This window comes from Somniosus microcephalus, chromosome 33 (assembly GCF_052327205.1).
Source record: "Somniosus microcephalus isolate GS21.2 chromosome 33, FLI_Smic_1.0, whole genome shotgun sequence".
In the NCBI taxonomy this organism is placed as follows: Eukaryota; Metazoa; Chordata; class Chondrichthyes; order Squaliformes; family Somniosidae; genus Somniosus; species Somniosus microcephalus.
This window is the reverse complement of record NC_141019.1, coordinates 32,500,291-32,516,906: the sequence shown is the minus strand read 5'-3', so window position 1 is coordinate 32,516,906 and position 16,616 is coordinate 32,500,291. Positions and strand designations below refer to the sequence as shown.

The window sequence follows — 16,616 nt, the reverse complement described above, 5'->3', positions numbered from 1 at the left end:
CAGTACTGCCCCTCCGACAGTGCGACGCCCCCTCAGTACTGCCCCTCTGACAGTGCAGCGCCCCCTCAGTACTGCCCCTCCGACAGTGCAGCACTCCTTCACTACTGACCCTCCGACACTGCGGCGCTCCCTCAGTACTGCCCCTCCGACAGTGCGGCGCTCCCTCAGTGCTGCCCCTCCGACAGTGCGGCGCTCCCTCAGTACTGCCCCTCCGACAGTGCGGCGCTCCCTCAGTACTGCCCCTCCGTCAGTGCGGCGCTCCCTCAGTACTGCCCCTCCGACGGTGCGGCGCTCCCTCAGTACTGCCCCTCCGACGGTGCGGCGCTCCAACTGCTCCACCTAGTCAAACATCCTTTTTTCCCCATCTCCAATATTTTTACAACTAATAAATGAAAGTGTTCAAAGAAAATGAAAAAAAAACATTTTTTATGCCCCCCCCTATGATTTTTCATAGAATGGTTACAGCACAGAAGGAGGCCATTCGGCCCGTCGAGCCCGTGCCGGCTCTCTGCAAGAGCACTTCAGCTGGTCCCACTCCCCCGCCCTTTCCCCGTAGCCCTGCAATTTTTATTCCTTCAGGTACTTATCCAACTCCCTTTTGAAAGCCACAATTGAGTCTGCCTCCACCGCCCTTTCAGGCAGTGAATTCCAGATCCTAACCGCTCGCTGCATAAAAAAGTATTTCCTCATGCTGCCTTTGGATCTTCTGCCAATCACCTTAAATCTGTGTCCTCTGGTTCTCGACCCTTCCGCCAATGGGAACAGTTTCTCTCTATCTACTATGTACAGACTCCTCATGATTTTGAACACCTCTATCAAATCTCCTCTCAACCTTTTCTGCTCTAAGGAGAACAACCCCAGCTTCTCCAGCCTATCCACGTAACTGAAGTCTCTCATCCCTGGAACCATTCTCGTAAATCTTTTCTGCACCCTCTCTAAGGCCTTCACATCCTTCCTAAAGTGCGGTGCCCAGAATTGGACACAATACTCCAGTGTTTTATAAAGGTTCATCATAACTTCCTTGCTTTTGTACTCTATGTCTCTATTTATGAAGCCCAGGATCCCATATGCTTTTTTAACTGCTTTCTCAACCTGCCCTGCCACCTTCAACGATTTGTGCACATATACCCCCAGGTCTCTCTGTTCATGCACCCTCTTTAGGATTGTACCCTTTAGTTTATATTGCCTCTCCTCGTCCTTCCTACCAAAATGTATCACTTAGCATTTTTCTGCATTAAATTTCATCTGCCACGTGTCCGCCCATTTCACTAGTCTGTCTGTCTTCTTGAAGTCTATCACTATCCTCCTCACTGTTCACTATACTTCCAAGTTTTGTGTCATCTGCAAGTTTTGAAATTGTGCCCTGTACACCCAAGTCCAAGTCATTAATATATATCAAGAAAAGCAGTGATCCTAGTACCGACCCCTGGGGAACACCACTGTGTACCTTCCTCCAGTCCGATAAACAACCATTTACCACTACACTCTGTTTCCTGTCACTTAGCCAATTTCGTATCCATGCTGCCACTGTCCCCTTTATTCCATGGGCTTCAACTTTGCTGGCAAGCCTATTATGTGGCAATTTATCAAACGTCTTTTGGAAATCCATGTACACCACATCAACTGCATTGCTCTCATCAACCCTCTCTGTTACCTCATCAAAAAACTCAATCAAGTTAGTTAAACACGATTTGCCTTTAACAAATCTGTGCTGGCTTTCCTTAATTAATCCACACTTGTCCAAGTGACTGTTAATTTTGTCCCAGATTATCATTTCTAAAAGCTTCCCCACTACCGAGGTTAAACTGACTGGCCTGTAGTTGCTGGGTTTATCCTTACACCCTTTTTTGAACAAGGGTGTAACATTTGCAATTCTCCAGTTCTCTGGCACCAGCCCCGTATCTAAGGAGGATTGGAAGATTTCCACCTTTACTTCCCTCAGCATCCTAGGATGCATCCCATCTGGTCCTGGTGACTTATCTACTTTAAGTAAAGACAGCCTTTCTAGTACCTCCTCTTGATCAATTTTTATCCCATCCAGTAACTCAACTACCACCTCCTTCACTATGACTTTTGCAGCATCTTCTTCCTTGGTAAAGACAGATGCAAAATACTCATTTAGTACCTCAGCTATGCCCTCTGCCTCCATGCGTAGGTTTCCATTTTGGTCCCTAATCGGCCCCACCCCTCCTTTTACTACCCGTTTACTATTTAAATGCCTATGGAAGACTTTTGGAATCCCTTTTATGTTAGCTGCCAATCTATTCTCATACTCTCTCTTTGTCTCTCTTATTTCCTTTTTCACTTCCCCTCTGAACTTTCTATATTCAGCCTGGTTCTCATTTGTATTCTCAACCTGATATCTGTCATATGCCCCCTCTGCTTCATCTTACTCTCTATCTCTTTTGTCAACCAGGGAGCTTGGACTTTGGTTGCCCTACCTTTCCCCCTCGTGGAAATGTACGTCGACTGTACCTGAACCATCTCTTTAAAGGCAGCCCATTGTTCCACTACAGTTTTGCCTCCCAATCATTGATTCCAATTTACCCGGGACAGATCCGTTCTCAACCCACTGAAATTGGCCTTCTTCCAATTAAGTATTTTTACTCTAGATTGCTCCCTGTCCTTTTCCATAGCTAATCTAAAACCTTATGATACTATGATCACTGTTCCCTAAATGTTCCCTTACTGACACTTGCTCCACTTGACCCACCTCATTCCCCAGAACCAGAGCCAGCAATGAAAGCAGTGTCCAGAAGATGTATCTTTAATTCCTTCAATAATACCGCACCATAAAGCACTGCCTTCAGGAGAGGAGCGAAAAGGGACAATGTTGGGGGTGGGTGGGACTGAAATAAATAAAATAATGTTCCTATCATCGTACCTCAAGACTGAGATTAACCAAAAAATAGAGCCACGTTAATTCTAAGAATCTGAATCAAGATTCCGCTTCCCCTTCTGCCGTCCTTTTCCCCTTCCTCCTTCCAGCTGATTTCGACTTTTATTTTGGTTGCGGGAACCGTCATCTTTTCACCAAGCGGCATCCGTACACGTGCCAATTTAAAACCCCGCCTCCATACGTAACTGTGATTGGCTAAAATGTACAAACAATAATGATTTGCAAACATTTGATTGGATCGAATGCCTGTCAATCAGTCTAATAGCTGCGGCGGTGGGTTATGGGAGCAGGTTTGGTTGTGAAGGCGCTGTAAGCTTCGCAACAGTGGCGTCTGTTGATGTTTTTATTTGTGTTTAGTGCGATGTGATCAATGTTAGGGGAAGCGCGGGTAGGTTTCATAGTACTGCGCAATGAGCGGCCCGCGGAACTAGAATTTAATAAGTAACCGGAAAGAGCGCTTCAGAGATGCTGGCTGGGCCTGGCTGACATTTTACTTCGAACCCCCGCCTCAGCCAGACTGCGACTGAATATCATTGAAAGGACAGCCTGGCAAGGGCTGTTTGAGATTAGAAGCTTATTTTAAAAAAATCAATGAAAAACGTCAGAGAAATTACAGCAAACTAATTAAATCAGCTATCGCGGAGGGGTCCTCCCTCCACCTGTACCAGTTCTATGTGATGTGTCAGAATGGCTGGCTGGAAGATTTAATAAAAAGAACACTGGGGATCAGTGAAAAGTTTCCCTTTGCTTGTCGTCCCATGTGAGCTGTACTAAGTTATCGTTTGTTGTGTCCTTTTGTTGGGTCCCCTTTCCTTTTCCCATGACATTTGCCTCTTAGCAAATGCACAAACTAGCTTGGTTTGCTGCACACATTATTTGTCCACCTTTGTCAGTGTTTAGTAGGTGGTTCACTCCTTCAGCATAATTGATATTCTACAGTACCCGTATGCACAGCCAACACTTGGCCTTGTTGCTATTGTGTCTCATTGTTTTATTTTGCCTTTTCTACCACATGCATCTTTTAAAATTCTCATCCTTGTTTTCAAAGCCCTCCAAGGCCGTGCCCCTTCCTACCTCCAATCTCCTCCAGCCCCACAACCCTCTGAAATATCTGCGCTCCTCTAATTCTGGCCTTTTGAGCATCATTGATTTTAATCGTTCTACTATTGGAGGCCGTGCCTCCAGCTGCCTAGGCCCTAAGCTCTGGAATTCCCTCCCTAAACCTCTCCTCTCTTTTAAGACACTCCTTAAAACCTACCTCTCTGATCTGCCCTAATATCTCCTTATGTGGCTCGGTGTCAAATTTTGTTTGCTAACGCTCCTGTGACGTGCCTTGGGACGTTTTACTGTGTTAAGGGTGCTATATAAATACAAGTTGCTGTTTGGTATCAATAATATAGCCAATCTGTTGAGGAACGCTGGAAAATGATTTTTTATATCATGTTGAGAATTGTGATCAACTGGGCTTATATGTTCCATCTTCCTAATGCTACACCATGAATTATCGGTTTCATTCTACATAAATACATCATAACGTTAGGAAGTCATGATTGCTTTGGATTCAAAGATGAGGAATGTTAAGGGGGTCCTGGATAAGTAGCTATTTCACTCAATTCATGATCTCCCTCCTTTCCTCGTCCTTAGAATTTGTCTTTGTTGGGAGGCCATTTTGATTTCCTGTTGTAAAGTTTTGTGTGACATTTGAAAATTTCAAGTGGAAAGGATTTCAGCTTCAGGGGGTTTCATATAATTTGCTTCCTTTTTGATTACTGCAATGCAGGGGAGTGGGCCATTGATGAAGATGTCAGTAACCTCATTTAAAACCGAGGGTATTGACAGGAACATTGGGCTGGCCGTGAGTTCTTGGTGTTTGTTTTAGTCGTGAGAAAGATCTTGGTAATAGGCATTTTATGAAAGAATGGGCAGCCCCTCCTGTATCAGTGTACTGTTTTCACCCCAGCCATCGTTATGTCCTGTCGTGAGACTTGAATTACAGGCAACTTTAAGTTGACCTCCCATCTGCTGCATCGAAGCAGACCAGAGACACTTCACTTTAGACCCTGTGCAGCTCTGTTCCCAGAGCTTTTCTTTTTCTGGAGCTACTTATTGCAGTGCTGTGTCTTGGCTTCAAAATAAAATATAAATTTAGCTCTCCTGATTTATCCAATGAGTAGCAAAGCCGTACAGACCGGGCAAGTCGGTATTGGTTAGTTTATCTCGGACAGTGCAGCAGAAGAGGTGCAACAATTTGCTTCAGTACTACTAGGTTAAAAAGGGGAAAATTGGTCCGGGTTCCCACTCCTGCTCGCTATCCAGTAGCGGCTGCTGGAAGTGTGGATGTCGGTTGAAGACAGTAGGCTGTGATGCCTCCTGGGGTTGAGTTGCTTGCCAGCATTTGCCAAATGCTTTGTGTTCACTTGGATCAGGAACCATCGGGTGCCCAGCAAGAGATCAATGGCTTTTGGAAGGGAACATTGTAGAATTTCTGTTTTCCTCTCGTATTGGAGCAACACCCCCATTAACCAGGGTATAAAAGTGTTTTATCCAAAATGGTTTAGATATGATTACTGTAATTAGAAATGGGCTGGAATTTGGAGCAATTTAAAAAATTTTATTCACCTCCCAACATTTTTGACGTTCTCTATTATTTTGTAGTTTTGATGTTTTTATAAATAACTGGAAGATTGGACTTTGGAAGTCAATGGTAAGTGTAAATCAAATGCTTCATGTGTTGTACAGTATTTAGTTTCATAATTGCCTTGACCAAATAACACCAAGCTTGGTAAAAATATTATTCCTCATACTTGTCAACTTATAATGAAAAGAAAATGATACGGGTAGATGGATTGTGATTAACTGATGATGTAAAATGTGACCCAAAAAAGTTGAGAGCTAGGCTTTGAAGTCGAGTGGAGTCGTAGATAGGCAAAGACCATGCTGGACATGTTGCAAAAGGCAGCTCCTTGCGGCACTCAAATGAAGTGGGCTGAATCCTGACGTACCATGTCCCTGAAGCGCTCTGCCTGTTATCTTATGTAATACACTACTGGAGTTTGGAAGGGGCTTTGTGGTTTTATTCGAATTTCAGCTCGAGTATTTTTCATGGTGAACGACAGACTCCCAGATTCTACTTTGTAATTTGTGCATTGATACTGAGTTTTGTTTCACTGCACATTGCAGTGCAACAACCACTTGTGTCCATGCAAGAGACTTTTTAAAGTAGAAAAAGTCTCCAGGCACTTGGCAGAGGTGCAAGTGGAATAGCATACCCTCTGTACGGTGTATAATGCAGTAACAGAATCTCCTAGCTATGGAATTTGGGGGACAGGATATTGTCAGTTGAAAAAACTGGGTGTGATTTTTTTCTTGCATATCCTGGTTAACATGGGACTAAATAACTACCAGCTGGATTGGAATTTCTTTCCTATGCTTTTTTTTCATCCCTAGAATAAACCATGAATTTTGATGGTCTTGATTCTGGCCTTGGGGAATACTCATCGTCCCTGCACCCTGGCATTGACCCTTCCCTGGACACTTCGATTGAGCATTCACTGGACCCAAGTCTGCATCGTCTTTCTCCATAGTGAACACAGATGCAAAAAATTCATTTAAAACCCCGCCTACATCCTCTGGCTCTACACACAGATTGCCACTTTGGTCCCTAATGGGCCCTACCCTTTCCCTGGTTATCCTCTTGCCCTTAATATACTTATAAAACATCTTAGGATTTTCCTTTATTTTGCTCGCCAGTGTTATTTCATGGCCCCTCCTCGCCCTCCTAATTTCTTTTTTAAGTATGCCCCTGCACTTTTTATACTCCTCTAGGGCTTCTTCTGTCTTTAGTCTTTTGTAACTGCCAAAAGCCCCCCTTTTATTTCTAATGCATTTTTGTATATCCCTTGTCATCCAAGGTTCCCTTTGCTTGTTGGTCCCACCCTTGACCTTTACAGGAACATGTTGGCGTTGTACTCTCTCTATTTCCCTTCTGAAAGTCTCCCACTGTTTTGATGTGGATTTTCCTATAAGCAGCTGCTCCCAGTCCACTTTGGCCAGATCCTGCCTTATCATATTAAAATCGGCCTTCCCCCAATTTAGAACCCTTATTTCCGGGCCGTCTTTGTCTTTTTCCATGACCACCTTAAATCTCACCGAATTATGGTCACTGTCGCCAAAATGCTCTCCTACTGACACTTCCACCACTTGCCCGGCTACATTCCCCAGAATTAGGTCCAGTACCGCCCCCTCTCTTGTAGGACTTTCTACATGTTGGCTCAAAAAGCTCTCCTGGATGCACTTTAAGAATTCTGCACCCTCTAAGCCTTTCACACTCTGACTGTCCCAATTTATATTGGGGAAGTTGAAATCCCCCACTATTATTACCCTATTATTTTCGCACTTCTCTGAGATTTGCCTACATATCTGTTCCTCTATCTCCCCCTGACTGTTTGGGGGCCTATAGTACACTCCCAGCAAAGTGCTTGCCCCCTTTTTGTTTTTAAGTTCTACCCATATGGCCTCATTAGAGGAACCCGCTAATATATCATCCCTCCTTACAGCAGTAATTGACTCCTTAATTAATATTGCAACACCCCCTCCTCTTTTACACCCCCCTCTGTCTCGCCTGAAGATTCTATACCCCGGAATATTGAGCTGCCAGTCCTGACCCTCCCTCAACCATGTCTCCGTGATAGCAACAATATCGTACTCCCATGTGTTCAACAACAACTTCAGTTCATCCACCTTATTTGCAAGACTCCTTGCATTAAAATAAATGCCTTCCAGCCCTGCCATATTCTCTTTTGCCTTCACATATTTGCTCTGCCTTCCCAGCTGACTTGTTTTTCCCTCTGTATTTGGCCGTAAATCACCCCCTACTATAGCTCCACTCTGTACCCCAACCCCCTGCCAAGTTAGTTTAAACCCTCCCCAGCAGTGCTAGCAAACCTCCCCGCAAGGATATTGGTTCCCCTCTGGTTCAGGTGTAAACCGTCCGACTTGTACAAGTCCCACCTTTCCCAGAAGCAGACCCAGTGATCCAGGAAACTAAAGCCCTCTCTCCTGCACCATCCCTTTAGCCACGCATTCATCTGTTCTATCTTCCTATTCCTATACTTACTAGCACGTGGCACCGGGAGTAATCCAGAGATTACAACCTTTGAGGTCCTGCTCCTTAATCCTTCACCTAGCTCCCTAAATTCTTGCTGCAGGACCTCATCCCTCTTTTTACCTATGTCGTTGGTACCAATGTGGACCACGACCACTGGCTGTTCTCCCTCCCCCTCCAGAATGCCCTGCAGCCGCTCAGTGACATCCTTGACCCTGGCACCAGGGAGGCAACAAACCATCCTGGATTCACGTCTACGGCCACAGAAACGCCTATCTGTTCCCCTTACTATAGAATCCCCTACCACTATTGCTCTCCCACTCTTTTTCCCCCCTTCCTGGGCAGCAGGAGCACCCCCAGTGCCAGGAAGTTGGCCGCTGCTGCCTTCCCCTGGTGAGTCATCCCCCTCAACAGTATCCAAAGCGGTATACTTGTTTGAAAGGGGGATGTCCGCAGGGGTTCCCTGCACTACCTGCCTGCCTTTGTTGCTCCGCCTGATGGTCACCCCCTGTGCTGCCCTACCCTGAGGCGTGCACAACTCGCTAAACGTGTTATCCACGAGCCTTTCAGCATCGCGCACGCTCCAAAATTCATCCACCCGCAGCTCGAGCGCCGCAATGCGGTCTACAAGTAGCTGCAGCTGGATGCATTTCCCGCACACATGGTCGTCAGGGACACTGGCAGCATCCCTGACTTCCCACATAGAGCAGGAGGAGCAGAGCACGGGTCTGAACTCTCCTGCCATGACTTACCCCTTTAATTACTTTAAAAAATTTATTCAATACCCCAGTTACAGGTATGCTCTAGGGCGCTTTATTTACCAACTATCCCCACTACACCACAGAAATTTAACACCACAGAATTCAAGCTTGTATTGAAAAAAGAGAAATACTCACCAACCAATCACCTACCTGCTCCCTGGTGACGTCACACACATTACTTTTTACCTCACTCCCCGCTGCTGAGTTGGTGTGCCTCGCCTCTCTCCGGTTTTTATACCGGTCTCACCACGCTGCTCCCGACTGGTCTCGGGCCTCGCCTCTCTCCGGTTTTTATACCGGTCTCACCACGCTGCTCCCGACTGGTCTCGGGCCTCGCCTCTCTCCGGTTTTTATACCGGTCTCACCACGCTGCTCCCGACTGGTCTCGGGCCTCGCCTCTCTCCGGTTTTTATACCGGTCTCACCACGCTGGTCCCGACTGGTCTCGGGCCTCGCGCCTCTCCGGTTTTTATACCGGTCTCACCACGCTGCTCCCGACTGGTCTCGGGCCTCGCTGGTCGCCGGGTTTTCTCCCGAGCTCCTCCTCGCTGCTCCCGCTGGTCCCGACTGGTCTCGGGCCTCGCCTCTCTCCGGTTTTTATACCGGTCTCACCACGCTGCTCCCGACTGGTCTCGGGCCTCGCTGGTCGCCGGGTTTTCTCCCGAGCTCCTCCTCGCTGCTCCCGCTGGTCCCGACTGGTCTCGGGCCTCGCCTCTCTCCGGTTTTTATACCGGTCTCACCACGCTGCTCCCGACTGGTCTCGGGCCTCGCTGGTCGCCGGGTTTTCTCCCGAGCTCCTCCTCGCTGGTCCCGACTGGTCTCGGGCCTCGCCTCTCTCCGGTTTTTATACCGGTCTCACCACGCTGCTCCCGACTGGTCTCGGGCCTCGCTGGTCGCCGGGTTTTCTCCCGAGCTCCTCCTCGCTGCTCCCGCTGGTCCCATACTTGAACATATTAGCATCGAGAGGGAGGAGGTGCTAGCGGTTTTAGCGGGCCAAAAAGTGGATAAATCCCCAGGCCCGGACGAGATGTATCCCAGGCTGCTGTGGGAGGCAAGGGAGGAGATTGCAGGGGCTCTGACAATAATTTTCAGAACCTCTCTGGCCACAGGGGATGTACCAGAGGACTGGAGAACAGCTAACGTAGTACCATTATTCAAGAAGGGTAGCAGGGATAAACCAGGGAATTACAGGCCAGTGAGTCTAACATCTGTGGTGGGGAAATTATTGGAAAAAATTCTGAGGGACAAAATTAATCTCCACTTGGAGAGGCAAGGATTAATCGGGGATAGTCAGCACGGCTTTGTCAAGGGTAAATCATGTCTAACAAATCTGATCGAATTTTTCGAGGGGGTGACTAGTGGGGTGGATGAGGGAAATGCTGTGGATGTGGTTTACATGGACTTCAGTAAAGCTTTTGACAAAGTCCCGCATAGGAGACTGGTCAAGAAGGTAAGAGCCCATGGGATCCAGGGTGCCTTGGCGCGTTGGATCCTAAACTGGCTGAGTGGCAGGAGGCAGAGGGTGATGGTCGAAGGTTGCTTTTGTGACTGGAAGCCTGTGTCCAGTGGGGTACCTCAGGGATCGGTGCTGGGTCCCTTATTGTTTGTGATCTACATAAATGATTTGGATGAGAATGTAAAAGGTATGATCAGTAAGTTCGCAGATGACACGAAAATTGGTGGGGTGGTAAATTGCGAGGAGGAAAGCCTCCGGCTACAGGACGATATAAACGGGTTGGTCAGATGGGCGGAAAAGTGGCAAATGGAATTTAACCCTGAAAAGTGCGAGGTGATGCATTTTGGATGGACAAATAAGGCAAGGGAATACACAATGAGTGGTAGGACCCGAGGAAGTACAGAGGGTCAGAGGGACCTTGGTGTACATGTACATAGATCCCTGAAGGCAGCGGAGCAGGTAGATAAGGTGGTTAAAAAGGCATATGGGATACTTGCCTTCATTAGCCGAGGCATAGAATATAAGAGCAGGGAGGTTATGATGGAGCTGTACAAAACGCTGGTGAGGCCACAGCTGGAGTACTGTGTGCAGTTCTGGTCGCCTCACTATAGGAAGGATGTGATTGCTTTGGAGAGGGTGCAGAGAAGATTCACCAGGATGTTACCTGGGATGGAGCGCCTCAGCTATGAAGAGAGGCTGGACAGGCTGGAGTTGTTTTCCTTGGAGCAGAGAAGGCTGAGGGGGGACCTGATTGAGGTGTACAAAATAATGAGGGGCATAGATAGGGTAGATAAAGAGGAACTTTTCCCCTTAGTGGGGGGGTCAATAACAAGGGGGCATAGATTCAGGGTAAGGGGCAGGAGATTTAGAGGGGATTTGAGGAGGAACTTTTTCACCCAGAGGGTGGTTGGAATGTGGAACTCAATGCCTGAAAGGGTGGTGGAGGCAGGAACCCTCACAACATTCAAGAAGCATTTGGATGAGCACTTGAAATGCCATCGCATACAAGGCTATGGACCAAATGCTGGAAAATGGGATTAGACTGGACAGGGATGGATGGGCGGCGCAGACACGATGGGCCGAAGGGCCTCTTTCTGTGCTGTAAAACTCTATGACTCTATGACTCTAAGGCTTGACCCGAACTTGCTGCAGAATGTGGAACTGGAAGCAGATGGTGTCCCGCTGGATGGCATGTCGGTCTCAGTCCCTGAATCTGTGCATCTTGTGGAGGGAATGTATTCAGAGCTGCACACAGTTGTCGCAGAGGTTGGAGTCCCTGTAACTGCGTCACATTTTGACCTTCAAGATGAATTACTCTGGGTGGGAAATCATGGGGTAAGTACAGTCCATTAATCTGCTCCTCCAACCAAGTAAGTTAGTGGCTCTCCGCTCTAGTATGGAGGCCTTGGTGTGCACTGGTGGATAAGGGATTGGCATGTTGTATTTGTATACCTTACAAGTCTCTCGATCTAGCTGGGACGAACCAGGACCACCTGATGATGATTCCCAGCACACCAATGTTGCAAATTTACCAACCTGCATTGCTCTGCCTGGAGTAACATAGTTAGATGGTTTGGGAATGGGGAGCAGGCGAAGAATGATTGGATGACTTGTAAAGTGTGCGTGTATAATTCAAAAGATGGAATTTGAAATTAAGTTGTTCTGTTTAATACACATAAGATACACAGACCTAGATATTGAAGGAGTGCTCTATTATTTATCAACGGTTTGGAGCCTGGAATTTCCCTTTTTAACTAAATGATTTATGCAGTTGAATATAAACCAACAGCACTGACCACTTCCCAAATATCAGATAGCATTCTGTCTGCCTTTGTCACTAAGAATGTGTTTGAATCCGCATAAATGTGTTGATGGTCGATGTGGGAATGGAAGCCACTTGTTTCCAGGGTTCTGCAATGCTGATGCAATAATGGCTGCTAGGAGATCACTCAAAGCTGTTTTTCCTTCACTTCCTTACTTATCGAGGAAATCCCACTCGGCTGCTCCCCACAGCAGCTTGGGTGAAACATAGAAACATAGAAGATAGGAGCAGGAGTCGGCCATTCGGCCCCTCTAGCCTGCTCCGCCATTCAATGAGATCATGGCTGATCATCCAAATTCAGTACCCTGTCCCTGCTTTCTCCCCATATCCCTTGATCCCTTTAGCCTTAAGAAATATATCTAACTCCTTCTTGAATATATTTAATGAATTGGCCTCCACTGCCTTCTGTGGTAGAGAATTCCACAGGTTCACCACTCTGGGTGAAGAAATTCCTCCTCATTTCTGTCCTAAATGGCTTACCCCTTATCCTTAGACTATGACCCCTGGTTCTGGACTCCCCCCGCCATCGGGAACATCCTTCCTGCATCTAGTCTGTCTAGTCCTGTTAGAATTTTATAAGTTTCAATGAGATCCCCTCATTCTTCTAAACTCCAGTGAGTATAAGCCTAATCGACCCAATCTCTCCTCATACGTCATTCCTGCCATCCCAGGTATCAGTCTGGTGAATCTTCGCTGCACTCCCTCCATGGCAAGAACATCCTTCCACAGATAAGGTGATCAAAACTGCACACAATACTCAAGATGTGGTCTCACCAAGGCCCTGCACAACTGCAGCAAGACATCCTTGTTCCTGTACTCGAACCCTCTCGCTACGAAGGCCAACATACCATTTGCCGCCTTAACCGCCTGCTGCACCTGCATGCTTACCTTCAGCGACTGGTGCACAAGGACACCCAGGTCTCGTTGCGCTGCCCCTTCTCCCAATCTATTGCCGTTCAGATAATAATCTGCCTTCCTGTTTTTGCCACCAAAGTGGATAACCTCGCATTTATCCACATTATACTGCATCTGCTATGCTTCTGCCCAATCACCCAACCTGTCCAAATCATACTGAAGTTTCTCGGCATCCTCCTCACAGCACACACGCCCACCCAGCTTTGTGTCGTCTGCAAACTTGGAGATATTACATCTAGTTCCCTTGTCTAGATTATTTATGTATATTGTGAATAGCTGGGGTCCTAGGACGATCCCTGCGGTACCCCACTAGTCACTGCCTGCCACTCGGAAAAAGAGCCGTTTATTCCGACTCTTTGCTTCCTGTCTGCCAACCAGTTCTCTATCCAAGTCAGTACCTTGCCCCCAATCCCATGTGCCTTAACTTTACACGCTAATCTCTTATGTGGGACCTTATCGAAAGCCTTCTGAAAGTCCAAATACACCACATCCACTGGTTCTCCCTTATCTATTCTACCAGTTACAGTATATCCTCAAAAAATTCCAGTAGATTAGTCGAGCACGATTTACCTTTTGTAAATCCATGTTGACTTTGTCCGATCCGTTTTCCAAGTGCTCTGCTATTACATCTTTTATAATGGACTCTAGCATTTTCCCCACTACCGATGTCAGGCTTACCGGTCTATAATTCCCCGTTTTCTCTCTACCACCTTTTTTGAATAGTGGGGTAACATTAGCTACCCTCCAATCCATGTGAACTGTTCCAGAGTCTATTGAGTTCTGGAAGATGACCAGCAATGCATCTACTATTTCTAGGGCCACTTAAGTACCCTAGGATATAGATTATCAGGCCTTCAATCCCGTCAATTTCCCTAACACCATTTCCCTACAAATACTGATTTCTTTCAGTTCCTCCCTCTCATTAGACCCTATGTTCCCCGACATCTCTGGGAGGTTATTTGTGTCCTCCTTTGTGAAGACAGAACCAAAGTATGTAGTTAATTGGTCAGCCATTTCTTTGTTCCCCATTATAAATTCCCCTGATTCTGACTGCAAGGGACCTACGCTTGATTTCACCAATCTTTTTCTCTTCACATATCTATAAAAGCTTTTACAGTCAGTTTTTATGTTCCCTGCAAACTTACACTCATAATCTATTTTCCCCCTCTTAATTAATCCCTTTGTCCTCCTTTGCTGAATCCTAAACTGCTCCCAATCCTCAGGTATACTGCTTTTTCTGGCCATGGTGAGATGGGGAAGTTATCAGCTCTGCTCGGGCGACTGTAGGTACAAACCCATCTACTGTCAGTCGGCACAGCGACATCCCACATAATATGGTCTTGTGTGCTCATGTCACTTTCTCACTTGTTTTTACTGTTGAAATTAAGATTCGAAATAAATGTTTGAAAAGTCGTTCTTAATACATTTTCTCAATCAGTTCATATTGGTGGATAAGTCTTTAAAACTGTTTCATAGATTTGTTTGAGGATCTTGCTTTTTTTTTAAGTGTTGAGTTCACTTGTGATGTGGAATTGTGAGGTGTTAACTTAATCACAGTAAATCTGAGGGGTGACACTGCATGTGGCGAAAAGAACCTCCCAATCGATTTGTAATCATTTTTATTATTAAGGAGAAACTTAAAACTTGTATAAGTATCTGAAATAGAATTCTAAATCCTATTGAATTGTCACGAGTAAAACAAAACCTAGTATTTTCTGCTGAATAGTTGATTTATTTTTGCTACTGCTATGTAATACATTGGGAATATCAGAGATTGCTTCGGGAGAGGGGCGAGCTCTTTACCTTCAGAGCAGCGCTACTAAATTTGTCTTTGAAATTTCTCTGTCTAGGGCCATGCAACCTCCTTCTTTGGTCCCACTATGGAGTGATACTCATCCTTTCAAGTTACCGCTACCGATGACATACGTCACATACAAAGCATAGAAAGCGGAGTCCTCTTTTTAAATAAGAATAACCTCAAGTGCTTTACTCGAGGAGGATTCATAATGTTTGATTATGTGTAAGTTTTTTAAGTTTAGACTGAAGTTTTAAAGGAAAACTATTAAAAGCAGGTGAACAGCTGAGTTGAAGGAGGGAAAGAATATTGGAGTTGCTAAGTTTACAGACCTGCAGTTTTATTCTTTTCCCCCCCACCCTTCACCCCTCTTTGTGAAGGTGTTAACTGGGATACGTTTCCACAATGCTGACAGTCCTGCTGTAGCTCATTTGTGCGAGCTTCGACTGCTGCTTTGCCTGGTGTCGCCATCTGGTTAGCTGTGCATATACTGACGTCCGGTGAGAGCCAGGTTGGACTTGGCTGTAAGGTCCCCCCCCCCCCGCAAGCAATTGAATAGCCTGCCATTGGTCACTATCCAAGCTAACATGAGGAATGACCACTTAGGCAAGGTCCCAGAGGGCTGTTGGCATTGTGGAATTGTACTCCAGAATGAGCCGGCGCCTTCAGGAAGAAAGAGAAAATTGGAAGAAAAAAAAAGAATCTTAGACGTGCTGGTATGTATTGTTTAATTGCTACATGCGACCATGTTTGACTAGGCTGTTGAGGGAGCCAATCATTTTATAGGATTCTGTGCAATTTATATGCTTAAAAGTTTGAGTCATCGTAAAAAGTTACTTTTAGATAACCCTCAGACTGCTCGATCTCTCTCTCTCGACCTCTCTCTCTCGATCGCTCTCTCTCGATCGCTCTCTCTCGATCGCTCTCTCTCGATCGCTCTCTCTCGATCGCTCGATCTCTCTCTCTCGATCTCTCTCTCTCGATCTCTCTCTCTCGATCTCTCGATCTCTCTCGATCTCTCTCTCGATCGCTCTCTCTCGATCGCTCTCTCTCTCGATCGCTCTCTCTCGATCGCTCTCCCTCGATCGCTCTCTCTCGATCGCTCTCCCTCGATCGCTCTCCCTCGATCGCTCTCTCTCGATCGCTCTCCCTCGATCGCTCTCCCTCGATCGCTCTCCCTCGATCGCTCTCCCTCGATCGCTCTCCCTCGATCGCTCTCCCTCGATCGCTCTCCCTCGATCGCTCTCCCTCGATCGCTCTCCCTCGATCGCTCTCCCTCGATCGCTCTCCCTCGATCGCTCTCCCTCGATCGCTCTCCCTCGATCGCTCTCCCTCGATCGCTCTCCCTCGATCGCTCTCCCTCGATCGCTCTCCCTCGATCGCTCTCCCTCGATCGCTCTCCCTCGATCGCTCTCCCTCGATCGCTCTCCCTCGATCGCTCTCCCTCGATCGCACTCCCTCGATCGCTCTCCCTCGATCGCTCTCCCTCGATCGCTCTCCCTCGATCGCTCTCCCTCGATCGCTCTCCCTCGATCGCTCTCCCTCGATCGCTCTCCCTCGATCTCTCTCCCTCGATCTCTCTCCCTCGATCTCTCTCCCTCGATCTCTCTCCCTCGATCTCTCTCCCTCGATCTCTCTCTCGATCTCTCTCCCTCGATCTCTCGATCGATCTCTCTCTCGATCGATCTCTCTCTCGATCGATCTCTCTCTCGATCGATCTCTCTCTCGATCGATCTCTCTCTCGATCGATCTCTCTCTCGATCGATCTCTCTCTCGATCGATCTCTCTCGATCGATCTCTCTCGATCTCTCTCTCTCGATCTCGATCTCTCTCGATCTCTCTCTCTCGATCTCGCTCTCTCGATC

The 16,616-nt window shown here is 46.9% G+C and overlaps 2 protein-coding genes across 5 annotated transcripts in view; one reads left to right on the top strand and one right to left on the bottom strand.

The window, feature by feature from the left end:
• Window positions 1-16,616, bottom strand: part of LOC147097111 (uncharacterized) — a 272,785-nt gene that overhangs the window by 131,732 nt on the left and 124,437 nt on the right. The window lies entirely within an intron of this gene.
• LOC147097114 (PAN2-PAN3 deadenylation complex catalytic subunit PAN2-like) overlaps window positions 3,336-16,616 on the top strand; it is an 80,538-nt gene continuing 67,257 nt past the window's right edge. Inside the window, 4 exon segments of the mRNA XM_085972982.1 lie at window positions 3,336-5,603; window positions 6,347-6,458; window positions 11,347-11,554; window positions 14,807-14,976. Coding sequence (XP_085829108.1) covers window positions 6,355-6,458; window positions 11,347-11,554; window positions 14,807-14,976 — 482 coding nt within the window. The 5' untranslated portion in view covers window positions 3,336-5,603; window positions 6,347-6,354.